Source organism: Oreochromis aureus, linkage group 4, assembly GCF_013358895.1.
Source record: "Oreochromis aureus strain Israel breed Guangdong linkage group 4, ZZ_aureus, whole genome shotgun sequence".
Taxonomy (NCBI): domain Eukaryota; kingdom Metazoa; phylum Chordata; class Actinopteri; order Cichliformes; family Cichlidae; genus Oreochromis; species Oreochromis aureus.
Genome location: NC_052945.1, coordinates 31,056,198 through 31,069,891, shown reverse-complemented (window position 1 = coordinate 31,069,891; position 13,694 = coordinate 31,056,198). Strand labels below are relative to the sequence as shown.

At 39.1% G+C, this 13,694-nt stretch overlaps 2 protein-coding genes across 3 annotated transcripts in view; both read left to right on the top strand.

The window, feature by feature from the left end:
• LOC116309963 (serine/threonine-protein kinase BRSK1-like) overlaps positions 1-10,037 on the top strand; it is a 37,852-nt gene extending 27,815 nt beyond the window's left edge. For both annotated transcript variants that reach the window (XM_039610641.1, XM_039610642.1), the window contains 3 exons: positions 19-127; positions 2,204-2,293; positions 2,386-10,037. In XM_039610641.1, the coding sequence (XP_039466575.1) occupies positions 19-127; positions 2,204-2,293; positions 2,386-2,600 (414 nt within the window). In that variant the 3' untranslated portion in view covers positions 2,601-10,037. The remainder of the gene's footprint in view (positions 1-18; positions 128-2,203; positions 2,294-2,385) is intronic.
• Positions 10,038-12,025: 1,988 nt separating this feature from the next.
• Positions 12,026-13,694, top strand: part of LOC116309959 (carnitine O-palmitoyltransferase 1, liver isoform-like) — a 59,407-nt gene continuing 57,738 nt past the window's right edge. The window contains exon 1 of the mRNA XM_039611035.1: positions 12,026-12,148. The gene's annotated coding sequence lies outside the window, so the exon portion shown is untranslated. The remainder of the gene's footprint in view (positions 12,149-13,694) is intronic.

Below are 13,694 nucleotides of genomic sequence, written 5' to 3'. Positions count from 1 at the left end.
GTCCTTTTCCTCCCATAGGTGGACATTGCTTTCTCTGAGGGAGAGAGGGAGCGAGAGAGGGAACGAGCAGAGAGAGAAGGGAGACGAGAGCTGGGCATTTACAGCGTGACCTTCACTTTAATATCAGGTAGGAGACCAGAGTCCTAACGCTTCCACATGTGGGGAGTTACCAGACAGATGCAAATGAATGCTGCACTGTGTCAGGGGCATACTTGTGTTTCTGCAACCTCACCCATTCAGCAGAATAAAGCAGAACATCACTGAGTTAAGGTTTGGTTAAACAAGGGGAAAAGGGGGAAATTAGCCATGTGATATGTCTAAAACAAATTTAATATTCAACCGATGGAGGAAAAATGTCTCGTTTTATAGTTTAAGATTTATAGTATTAGATGAGAAGTCACTGTCAGTGATGAACACATTGGAAAATGGACTATTTTTCTTGCAGCTGCTTCACAATAAAAGCCCAGCTTGTTTTCCTGGAAGATCTGCAGCGTTAGGAGTAAGAAACAGGAAGGCTCTCTGTTATATGAATGTGTTATTTCATGTAATTTCTTCACAATCTGTTTGAATCCACTGTGAGGATGGTTGACTGCATTCCTAAAGGTGACAAACAGAAGACAGAGAAAATTACTGAAATGATCACAAACACTTAAACTGGGTCTGACATCATCATCTTTGAGCCAATAACAGCACCTGATTCATCAGCTAACAGAGGGAAATACAGTGCTAACTAAAGTCTTTAGATTTTGCTGTGGAAATCAGAAAATGTGTGCAGTGATGTGCAGTTCAGCTTGACAGACGGTATTTGGTAGGACCACCTTTATTCTTCAACATACCTTGAACTCTCTCAGGCAAGTTTTCTCCTTATTTCTTTAAGTAGTCCTCAGGAATAGTTCTCCAAGGTTCTTGAAGGACATTCAAAGCTCATCTTTGCATGTTGGCTGCCTTTTGTTCTGTCCTCTGTCAAGATGATCCCACACGGCTCTGGGGAGGCCAATCCATGACCGATTGTGTTCCATTGTGTTTTTCTATCCAGGTTATGTTTTTACTGGATTGGAAGTGTGTTTAGTATCATTGTCATGCTGAAAAATGAAGCCATTGCTAATCAGACACTTTCCAGATAGTACTGTCACTGTTGTACCTTTCTGCTAACCTTCTCAGTACATGTTGACAAAGACCTGCTGCTACTGACTTTCAGTCCAGTTCCTGTGTCATTTGGCCAATCTCAGCCTTCCCCCCCTGTTTCCCTTCCACTGAGATCATTTCTGATGATCAACTGAAGGGCAGTTCAGCTCTCAGGTCCTGTGCCAGGTCTTTGCTGGATTTCTTCCTGTTTCTTAAGGACATGACTTTCACATACTGTTCATCTGCTATAGATAGCTTTTAGGCCTGCTACCTCTTCTTTTGTCCTCCACTTGTCGCACACATTACCCTGAAATATGCCAAGAATTTAGCTAATAGCTGAGCCCCTCTAGTGGGCAATGAAGGTATTCCATGTGGGTCTGCATATTAAGAACTTATTAATACTTGGAGGATTTTTCTTTTTTGGGGGAATATTGTTTTGGATAAATAAAAAGGGATAAAGGTATTCTCATCTAGGTTTTGGTATTTAGCTTAGATATACTAGGAAAGCCTTACAGGAGAAACTCATCTAATAAAATGATCCATTGGGTTCTTACTATCAACACTCCTCTTTTGACCTGTTTTTAATCTTGGACTGATCGTATCTCCTCATAGGAAAGAAATGCCAAGCCTGTAATGGAGCATTAAGTTTAACAAGTAAATGATCAGAAGATCAAACTGTGTTTCTCAAAATACAAAAGAAATACTTCATATTCTACATGTGTGATGATCAGAGTTTTGATTAAAGGTTTGGGTGGGCCGAATATGACCCAAAATGAGTTACTGAACCCATAAACTCAGCAGGTAAGTGTTCACAAAGGTCGAGCTCAGAAAGCTGTTTTCCAATAAACTTCTATAGCATAGGAAGTCGTTTTCCTACCAGAGATATTGCCATCTGGTCCAGGTTTAAGGTGTCTCAATGCAGATTAAGGTGCTTTCACATCGGCTTTATTGTTCTGACTCAGAAGCTGTTTCCATGTTTAATGCTGTCTGTTGATAAACCCACTAGAAATTGGACTTTTAGACTACTGTCGTTTTACCTAAAATACTAACTGATAAGTGATTTTTTTCCTCTATTCAGGTCCGAGCCGCAGATTCAAAAGGGTAGTGGAAACCATTCAAGCTCAGTTACTGAGTACTCATGATCAGCCTTCTGTGCAGGCATTGGTTGGTGAGTAGCACCAACACACCACCAACAGCATACAGAGTAGTAGCTTGTTAGCTTTACTTCATCTCTCCCTAATTTTACGTCTTGCCGTTTAGATGAGAAGAACGATCAGCTTTCCCGCCAGCCCAGCACTCCTACACGTCAGAACTCCAGGAGATCTGAAAGCGGATCGGAGCGGGGAGAGGGGGAGCATGCGGCAGATGGGGGGAGCAGTAGCGGAAGCAGCAGCGGAGCCGTCTTACAAAGACGAGGGTCGGGAAAAGACAAGGCCAGACTCTCGCCGTCCAACGGGACACAGGCTCACCCTTGAAAAGAATGTTGTGGAAGAGAAGTGAGGGCCCTACGAAGGGCCCTTTTCTCTTCCTCTCTTTAGTCCTTTCCACATTCTTTCCTTTCCTATTTCCTTACTTCCTGCCTTGCTTCATACTTTTAGTCCTAAGCAATGGGATGGAAAAAGGGAGAAGATTTTCCTTGAAGCTGATCTAGGGATTTAATGAAGAATTCCCCCTGAAATGGCTCGTTTTCTCAGAAATGTATATTTTTGGAGACTACTGGAGCTGATCTCTAATTAGCCCTAAAGGATAGCTTCAACCTGGTGGGACAAGCCTAAAAACAAATGATGTCCAAAAAGCTCCACTTTACTATGAAAATACAAGAAATTTAGTTCACCTGTTCCTATGGATCGAAAAAAAAAAAGCACATGAAGTTCCCACTGACCAATCACATGCAACACATCGTTCAAACTCAACAATCAAGTTCCCACCCATCAGTCAGAGTGGCTCGTGAAGATGTTGGTCAGTGACGGAGCCCATCAAGCCATTCTCATTCCTCATTTCCTGGCTATCCCACGAATCAGCAAGTCTTTTCAGCATCACCTGACATGACAGGAAACCATCTCTGCTCTCGTCTCAACAGTTTCTAATTGAAGGCTGCGTTAAGGAAATGAAAGTAACAAGAGCTATAGGGAGAGTCCTGTTTTAGACTCAGTTGTGAAAGTGGATTTAATTCTTAAATTATTAGCCAACTTAATGCTGTGCTGACAATGGATCTGATGTGTCTATGTAACATAACCCTACAGCAAAGTGAATATCTTAATCAACAAACACAACTTGCTTGAGTGTATGATAAGTCCCACAATCATTTCTGAATTACACTTATTTAAAGCTATGATACCATATTGCCTTTAATGAAGGAGAAGAAAAAGTGGATATCCAGTTAGATTTAGCCCCATTTTAAGGACACTAGGACACACCACAAAATCTCACAAGTAAAATTGGATGCTAGGGGAGAAAAAGGTGGCTAGATAAACACAGGCTAGCGGGCAGTATCCATTCGGTAGTAGAAAAGAAGAACAAGTTGTGAAAAGCCTCCAAAGCAATCTTGGAGAAATATTTTGTCAAAAGAGGTTTGTCTCATATAACATTCACATACCATATACACATGGTTTTATTGTTCACCGTAGTTCTGTTCTACATACTGGCCGTGAAGTCTTAAACTTACGCCCTAATCAGAACCCCATTTTAACCCTACGCTGCAACCTTCTGGTTGTTTCTGGTTACTGTGTAAGTTAGGATGTAGATTTCCTGCAGAAGTCTAAATCAAGCTTTACCTACCATAAGTGGATCTCCAACACAGAAGTGACAAAATCTTTGTTCCCTGGCAAAGTGCACACCAGTGTTCAGACAAAGCTAATATGAAGCTTTAGCGTTAAAAATAACCAGTCTCCTTTTCGACAAACAGCAGTTGCACATGTAGGCCTTGCAAGTATATAGACCTGTCAAATGCTGATTGTCTTATCTAAACTTCTCAGCATTTGTCTTTTTTTACTTTTTTGTCCTTGCTCTAACACAATTCTGTGTTAGTCCAACCAGTGACAGAATACGGTCACATTGGAAACCCACAAATATTCACCTGATAGCTTGACTCAAGTTACAGTAACATATTTTCAGAACTTATTAGGTCCTAAGAGCTTGTTTACTTTTCTCCATATCCTCTCCATTTTTGTTTTTCGTGTCTTTATAAAGGCCAAGTTGAATCAAACAGCTCCAGCTACCTAAAAATGTTGTGAGTAAATTTGTCTTCAATTTCTGATTGTTGGTAGCATGTCTTAATGATGACGTGGTGATGAGTGAGAACCTACACAGATCGTCATTAAAATTTTGGTGAAAATGCCAGCCTTTAAACTTTGAAACACACTATCAGCAAATCATTTAACTTAGCTAATCGTTTAACTTAACTTAGCTTGTAGCAAGCCACAAATTTAGTTGACCTGTTTGCATAGACTTTATATGTAATTATGTTATGCAAAAATTACATCACCTAAAGTCTCATCACCTATGCAGTCATCACGTCATCACCTTTCTAATGGAACCAGTGTTAGCTTGATACGTTAGCAAGTACACCTGATAAAATCCGTTTTTTATAATCGGATGTGTTGTTACATCCTTCACTGTATGAAAGTGAAGGTTTCTTCCACCAATGGCTTGTGATGTGCACATTAGTAATTGCAGAAAGGTATCGGGGCATCTAAATATGTGCAAATGTGACCATGCTAACTTGGACTGAGTAATTCCAGTGATCTGTTACTGTATTGTTTCCTACAGAAAAAGCCATCCAACTAAAACATTAAAGATATCTGATTTGAAACCAGGAGGTGACAAATCCTGACAGGGGTCACATGAGGAAGGGTATTTGTCATCAGATGTGGATTTATTCCCTGTGACAACCACTTGGAGCAGAAGCGTTTAGTTGTCTAGCTAGCTATAGCTAGTTAGCTAGAAACTAAACGTTTCAGAATCTTAGTTACTACAATTATTTGAAACAAACAGGAAATCAGACAGTTAAGGAGAAAAACAAAGGTCCATTATTACTTTATTTAGCACATCTGCAATTAGAGACAGCATTTTTTGGACTTTAAATTAACCAAAAACAAACAAACAGAAAATACGTATGTGTGCGTGCTGGGTGTGTGTTTCAATTCATTCATTCTTTTTTTTTTCAGTTGTCCCAAATATGGATGGACTCCTGTGCTAAATAAACACCATAGATATGACATAACTACAAACATTGCTGAAGCTCCCAGAAGGTTGATTCTGTTCATCTGGACGTAGCGTTTCCAGTAGGAGAAACGTTTCGTCACTCATGCAAGTGACTTCTTCTGTCTCAGCAAACTGCAGGCTTCCCCAACCTCATTAACAGTACATTTGCACAATGACTGAAACTAACACAACAGAATGAGCAATGAGGTCAATTCTTTCTCAGAGACCATTTATCAATGGCCATGAGTAACATGGGACTGAACAAGTCACTTGGATGAGTGACGAAAGTTTCTCCCACTGAAAACGCTACGTCCAGATATGAACAGAATCAACTTTTTGGAATTTCCTTGGATGAGCATCCATCAAGACATTACTGAAGCGCTATGCTACAATCTGTAATGTAACCTGATGTATATCTCCCTCGATATGTGACTACACATCATCCCGCTGGCATAAATTCTGGAAATGGCTACTTATGTAGCCTCTACAGAGATTCCGCAAACAATAGGAGTTTAGGCTTGACATCTGCCACCAGAGGGCAGTGAAGTATTTTGGTTTAGATAAATGAGTAGTATATGTGCTGTTTTTTAATTTTTTATTTATGAAGTTCCGAAATCTGCAAGCTGCAAATACCTCAGCTATCTTATCCATTTCGCATGAACAGTGCTGTTTTCAGACAGTGATGACACGATGGAAAAACATTATCAACCCTTATTCAGATTTTAGCGTTCATGCAGTATTCCTGGATGGCTGTACTTACTGCTAGCTTTATAGTTTAGCTACCTTTTCTGTGTTACCTAAGTAGATTGAAACAAAATCATTGAAATTAGCAGATATGTAATTTCCTCTTTGTAGTTCTTTTTAATAAGTGGTTTCTAAAATTCCTGATATTTCTTTCTTAAAAGTTACACACAAGCCAGCACATGCCTGTCAGGACAAATATGATCATTTCATTTTGATAAATTTAGAATACAATGAGCTACAGCTCCATATTTGCTAAGCCTTTATATGCAGGGTAGGGCGCTGATTGTACCAAGCAGCAGATATATGTGCATGTGAATATTGTACTGAGAAAAATTCAAACCTCTCCCTCAATAGAAAAGACAATTATGAAATGACTTGCAGGGAACTTGTGTGCTCATTTCCAGACCATCATATTTCTACTTTGGAACACTAGAGCATCATTGCATGATTTACAGTTTTAAAAAATAATTTCTTTAATCTTTTAAAAATCCTACCTGTAACCCTTCAGTCATTTTAGACCCTCCCTAAAAGCCCACTTTCTTCCAATTGTCTTGTTTCTGGAAGCCTGCAGAGGGGCAGGACCCAGAGCTTGTAAACTGTACTGACTGAATTATGACTGTAGCAGATGAAGAAAAGAAACTCATTCTGGTCGATCTCAGCTTGTACTGCGAGCTGACGGCAGTCCTTTGGCTCACTGGCATTACTTTTACATATGTTCATTGCATTAATATGTTTAATATGAACATTCAGCATCATAACACTAGACATACAAATCATAATAGGTCCTCTTAAAGGTAAATGTGGAAGTCTTTTTAAACAGGACACCCGGGTGTTTTTTAGGGGGTTTTTCCCAACAGCTGGGCAACAGAAACTCATCCTCGGTGGCATTTCCTTTTATAACAATGCAAAACTGGCAGGTTACAAATAACTGCTTTGTGTCTGTAGTCATAAAGACTGTACACAAACTGCCTGGGAAGGAAAATGAAGCCACATCTAAGAAATGAAATATGCTTTTTTTGTTTTCTACTTTATTTCGTTTTTATACTCTGATCCAGCTTTTGCGTATGGGTATGCTTTTTGTTTTGTTTTTTTAAGTTTTAGAGTCTAACACCAAGATAGCACCAACAATGTGAATGTCAAGAAACTTTTTTGAAACTATTTAAGAGGTCAGAAATATTTTGTTTTGTCTATTTATTGAAAAATTTATTTATTTATTTATTTATGTATTAATGTATTTATGTATGTGTTTATTTCTTTATTTGCATTGCTGGATTATTTTCATGAATGGATATAGGTGGTTATAAAGACAGAGAAATGTTAGTTATAAGATGTCTGGTACTGCAGACAAAAACTAAACAATTAGTCCAAAGTTTCTTTGTTTAAAATTCAAACATTTTAATGCAAAACAGCCCTTTAAGCTTTATGTTGTGATTCTGCACTTTACATTTATTTTGTCATCATTTTTGCCATTAGAGATATCCATTTTATAATGCGAGACCAAGATTTCACACAAAATACCTTCACAGCTGAGTCATTGCCTCTTTTAGGTGTTTGTTCAGTTCATTTTTTTCTTCTTAATTGAGACCTCAAACGAAAAGACAGCAGGATGATAATCTGCTGGAATGTTATGTAATTACTTGTTGTAACAAAGAAGTCCGTGTTTCTGTGTGTCTCTATGTACAACACACACACCAAGGCCTTTCAAATTAAAGGTCCTTTTCAGCCCAGTATGTGTCTTTGTGGATAAAACGAGCATTATTATCTTAATTATTGAATTGATTTGAGTGTAAAAATTCCAGTTTGTCCACTAAATTGGCTTAGTACAGTAATTTGGCACCAAATTCATGTATTCTAGGTGGTTTTCTGCACTTTGTGTTTAGAACTAACTGGTAAATGTTAGCATGCTATTAGGCCCATCTAAAAAAAAAAGAACTTGGTGAGCATTATACCTGCTGAACATTTGCATATTAACAATATATACACATAGCAATTACAATCTTACTGTTTCAGAGCTACCAATGACTAGCTGAGCTAACAGTTAGCTATCAGGTAAGAATTGGCATGTTTGGTTAGCATGGTGCATTTACAGACTGTGTGTAACTGTTGTGGGTACACTGCACACAGTTACTTCTTAATTATTACTAACAGTCGAATAAAATATAATTTCACTCTGAACAAAAGCCAAGCCATGTTATTTGTCAAGTAATTGCGTTAAACTGCTCTAGAATACCACTACAGTGTCTGCAGTTAGCTGAGGTGATAGCTAGCAAAAATCTACTGGCCTAACCCAGTTGCAAAACAGCCCTATTAATTCTTAATGTTATTATTAAGAAATTATGGGTTTAATTAAGGGCAAGTTGTATAAAGTGTCACCTCCTGAAACTGTGATCCTAAACTGGGATATTAGCTAACAAGAAAACAAATATTTATTTATTTATTTTTGTACCACCGTGTAAATGAGTTTATTCTGCATTTGAATATGGAAATCGATGGGATTGATGTGGACATTGGAGGAACTGCAGTTTTTGGGCTTCTACTTTGGCTTCGTATTTGAGCCCCGGAGGACGTGAGTTGTTTGGCATGCTAACATTGACATTTAGCTCAAACACTGCCAAGTATTACAATGCTAACAGTTTACAGAGCAGTCATGTGCACTCCTTGTAAAACATTATGTGTCGTTTCAAGCAAACCAGCTTCATTCCTCACTGACCTTCAGGCGTGTTTGTCATTACATCTTTTGTTTTTTTTTCTTGCTATATTCCTGGTTGCTTTTGCAAATTCTGCTTCAGCTGCCTATAACTAGTTTAAAAGAAGGAGCTGCAAAATGAAAGTTTTCACAATTTCCTCTCTGATGAGTACAGCAGAGCCCCTCGTGACGTTCTGATATCTTTCCTTTTTAGTGGATACAATCAAGAAAGTGTTTCAGTCACTTCATTGTTAGATTTACTGTCCTTTTTTTTAAATGTATTTATTTTTAGTTGTGCTGTCTTCAGAAATTTACTTTTTCTCTTCCAATTCTCATAATGTACACCTGTGGGAAAACCCAGCAGTGAGATCCACACACCTGACAGGTCAGAGTTTGGAGAGTGTTAAAGTTGCACACTCAAATACACAAAAGGTAGTGTTAAATCTTTTTTTTAAAACAAAAGTTCATCTTTCATCCACTTAGAAGGGAAAAAGAGCTAAAGGATTGAAATAAGAAGAGGAAAGGAACCTCCTAAACTTTGCTCCACTGAGTAAACACTGCATTTTAATCCATTCAAAGACACAACAGGGCGCTTGGCTTGATTGCACAAACTCCCTAATTGAAAGAAATCTCCCCCCTCACTCGTTTTCCTCCTTTATCCTCCACCTATTCACTTAACATTTTCTACATTTTCCTCCTCCCATTCTTCCCCTTTGTATTCCTGGAATCCTGCTCCACCCATCCTATCCCTCACCACATGCACATATCTCACCTAATATAACCACCCCTCTTGTATACATTTTATACCCAGTATACTTCGACAAAGATGCTGTATACATTTGTATACGCTGTGTGCCTGTCTCCATTGTATGCCATCCATATCTATGTAGAGTTCACTATGTTTTATTGACACTGTAGTCACCATACAATTCTTCCTCTCATCATTATTGCTCATTCTTCTTCTGCAGTTAAAGTTGTACGACTATAATCTCCTATCATGTCCCTCTTCCATGTCCGCCCTTGCTCCGCCACTCAAGCCCCACTCCCAACTCCCATCTTGTGACCCTCCACTCCACACAGAAGAAAAAGAATGTTTCACTCTGGAGAAATTCATGATGTGAGAAATAAATGGAGGGCGGAGGTGGAGCGTAGGAGAGGGTGGGGTCGAGAAAACAGCTCACCCGATTAATGACAAAGAGAAATGTCTGTAGTATAATTACAAAAGAGGAAAAGTGCACTATTATGACAATGATTATTATTGCCTGTGAAAAATACTGACCAATAAACAACAATGGATATATGTATGTGTGTGTCTGCGATGTGTTTCAAAGCATTCAGCTCATTAAAATGCTGAGTAATTATCTTTACTTGAAATGGTATCGAAATCAGTATCGTAGCTATTAGTTCTTGTCATTTCCTTCCTTTCCTCAGTTTGTGCAACTCAACTGCACAAATCACGTTTATCGCAAGACGCCCTTCAATACACTCTGCACTTGATGGTGTTCCTCAGTCTATCATTTTGGTGACAAAATATCAAACATGATGTAAGCTCTTTTTCTCCCAAAAATGGCTTCTCCATGCCTTCCCATGAGGTCGTTGAATCACGTAGCATTCTCCCAGCCAATCTGCAAACATCAGGCTTCTCACAGTGACGTCGTGATAGCTGACTAATCACCAGTGGCCTGGACCATTTCAAACTACAGCTGTGTGCCCTGACCTACTCCCCAACCGAGGTGCTTGTGGACAACAATGACAACTAGAAAATGCATTTTCTGAAGAAACTGCAGTGTGGATGCTGATAGCTGAATGTTTTGAGCTGAAATGAAATAATTGCTGCATGTTAAGTTAAAAATGTTGAATGAGATGAAAAATACAGAAATTTTCACCTGAAAAGAAAAGTTCAGAACTATTGAAAGCTGACATTCAAACAGAAGAAGTTAAAAAGTAGGCGGACATGTTTAAAATGTAAATTAGAAAAAGCTGAGTAATGACAAAAGAAAATGTAGAGTCAGAAAACATCTGAATAAAAAAATTGAAACCTCATTATTTTAATCGCTGAATGACTGAAATGTGGGAAAATCCACTACAGACAGCTAAATACCGTAAGTTTTAATCATTCAGTCAGAAAAGATGATTCTAAAAGTCATCATCTAACTCCAAATGCCCTTTCACCAATGGTACCAACCTTTCCCAAGGCCCTTTGGGGAGCAGCTGAGGAGATATTCTAAGCACAGAGGACAGGAGGACGTGTAGGTTTGCTGGGCTTGGAAGGAGATCATAGATAACTTGCACAAGGAACCCGACCCAACTGGAGCCTTCCTGCAGCTAATTCTGCGCTACGGTAAACTCTTCCACCTTGTGCTCTGGTGTCTGAGCTCCACTTTCCTGCACACCCACTCTTCCTTCACGTTCGGACTTCTTCCTGGATAAGATAGGTTAACCATTGACATGGGCCTTGTCAACCTGTAGCTTTGAGAAGTAGGCATCAATTGCTCTGCCAACTAGTATCCTTTCCACCAGCCCTCTCTGCCTCTCTGCATTTTTCCAACCCTCACTTGACTTTCATTCTATTCTGTTTGTCTCTCTGCAGCTCTTTAGATGTTTAGCCCTACTGATTGGAATAAATACAGCCTGGTTCTTGGCCCTGTCGCTATCTCTTCTGCTACTTCACCCTGCCCCACAGATTAGCCAAGACTGAATTTTTCTGTCACCAATTAACCTAACAAGCATGTCTTTGGACTGTGTTACTTAAAATGTTATTTAATCAATAACACACACACACGCACATAAAAAAGGGAATCAACCAAATCCTTTGAAAAAACAAAAAATAAAATAAAGTAAAATAAAATAAAGATAAACTAAGACTGTCTCACACTTTTTGCTGTTGTTTTCTAGATGCTGTTTACCAGGGTCTTGTCAGAAGACAATTAATGAGATTTTTTTTTTTTTTTATAATCACAAGTGGGCGGGGTTTTCCTACTCTGACAAAATTTGTAGTTTTTTGGGGGAAAATGTACAGCGAAGACGTCTCACTCTGACATAAATACTTTTGTCATGGATGTTTTGGACAACCCCCAAAACAAAACAAGCCCCCACCCCGACACACACACATGCTTCCTTTCTATGTATTCTTATATTCTTATAACTTTGTGTCAATTTGATGTGGATTTTATTTGCCATATGCCCATTATGCGTACACATTAAGGCCTATGAGAGTGTGAGAGTGCAGCATCTTTGTATCGACAGACGATCTGTGCTTGCCGGCTCTGAAAGACAGCGGAGCGGTTGGTTTTTAATCTGTGGTGTACGCTCTGTGCCTGGAGAAGGTGTGGTTCGTGCGATTGTCTGCGTATTAAACTTCACACGGAGAAACCTCGAAAAACAGCAGAGGTACGTTCAGAATAACTTTGAAGACCACTGTTTGAACTGCGACCTTTGAAAAAAAAAATCATATTTCTCAGATTATACTATTCTGGACATTTTCCGCCCTCTTGGCTTTTGTGCATCTCGCGGGGTGGGAGATGGTTCCCAGCATAAATGGACCACTGTGAAGTTGAACAGCAGTGAAATTAGTGTAATGTGCACTTGCAGTAAATGCATGCTAACACGGTGTAGTTCACACAAGTGTGGTCGGTGTGTAGTTTCAGTAGCAGCTGTTTTTGTTTGGTAACTACACGGAGAAGCGATTACATAACCAAGTGATGGCGAGTGAGCAGCATGGCTGCACTGTGTTGGCATTTTCTTTACAATGAAGGGAAAGGGCTCCGCCGTGTCCAAGAGGGTTAGTGGTGGGAAAGTTCCCCGATACTTAAATTTGCTATCGTTATTTCCTTGTATTGATTTGGAGCGTGGGGAGAAGCCCCTACACCAAACAGAACTGACTCACTGGACTTCACCTTGTGCCATGAGTGGGTGTAAATATAGGAACATACAAACAAACAAGAATATGCAAGACAGAAAAAGTCTGACGAAGCTAATTATGGCGTCTAACTCTGAGACGGAAAGATGGGTCGGTAAGCTAATTTAGGTAGTAGTAATAGTAGTTAAGTAGACTGGTAAGAGTTTAAAACCACTGTTGTGTTGTGCTGGTATAAACTCCGTGTTAAAAAGCTAGAAATATATGTTAATGTGATTGTGTGAACGCGCGTTTCCTCGCGCGGGCGTGATAACAGCATGAAAAACCAGCTTGTCTACATTGTTCAGATGCTTTATCAAGAAACTCCAATTTATAGTTTTACTGACGTTAATAAAATAATTTGATTTGGTTTTTTGGTCAAAAGCCAACATTAGTTATGTATTAAAATACTTCTTATTCAATGGAAACGTTGTTTGGACCTGTGTGTTTCCTTAGTCTTGTAGCCTCTATAAAAGCCTCCTAACACTTAGTCACACAGGGCTGGAATTTCTGTAGGAATTTAAAGAGGTCAGAGGAAGTTTAGAAAAAGGTGCAATGGCTTGTAGCTAGTCAAAGTGTGCCAGGCCAGTGACAGTTCAAGTGTCACTGTCAAGTGTCCGTTTTACCTATTTCTGGTGATGTAGAGGGGAAAAAAAAAATCATGAACAATGTTTTGTCAGTGGTCGCAGCGATCAGGAAGCAGCAGTTGTTAGTCTAAACAAGGGGTGGAAAACATCTGTCGTCTTTTCCACTGAGCTGCTTTCACTGATGACAGACTACCTCGTTTAGAGTATGAATATATTGCTACAAGTTGTCAGCAGCAGCATTATAGTGATAAGGCATAAGTCAAATGTAGGCACAAAAGCATCCCAGCTGATGTTTTCCCTGGAAATTTCAAGTGAAAATACCGGTATGTAACTGCTTGACACTAAAGCAGTTTAACAGTGTAACTACAAAAACAGTGCAAGGTTATAAAAAAGTTAGTGCACTGGGTGAAATGTAAATGAAAACAGACTGCAAAGATTTGCAAATTTTGTACAC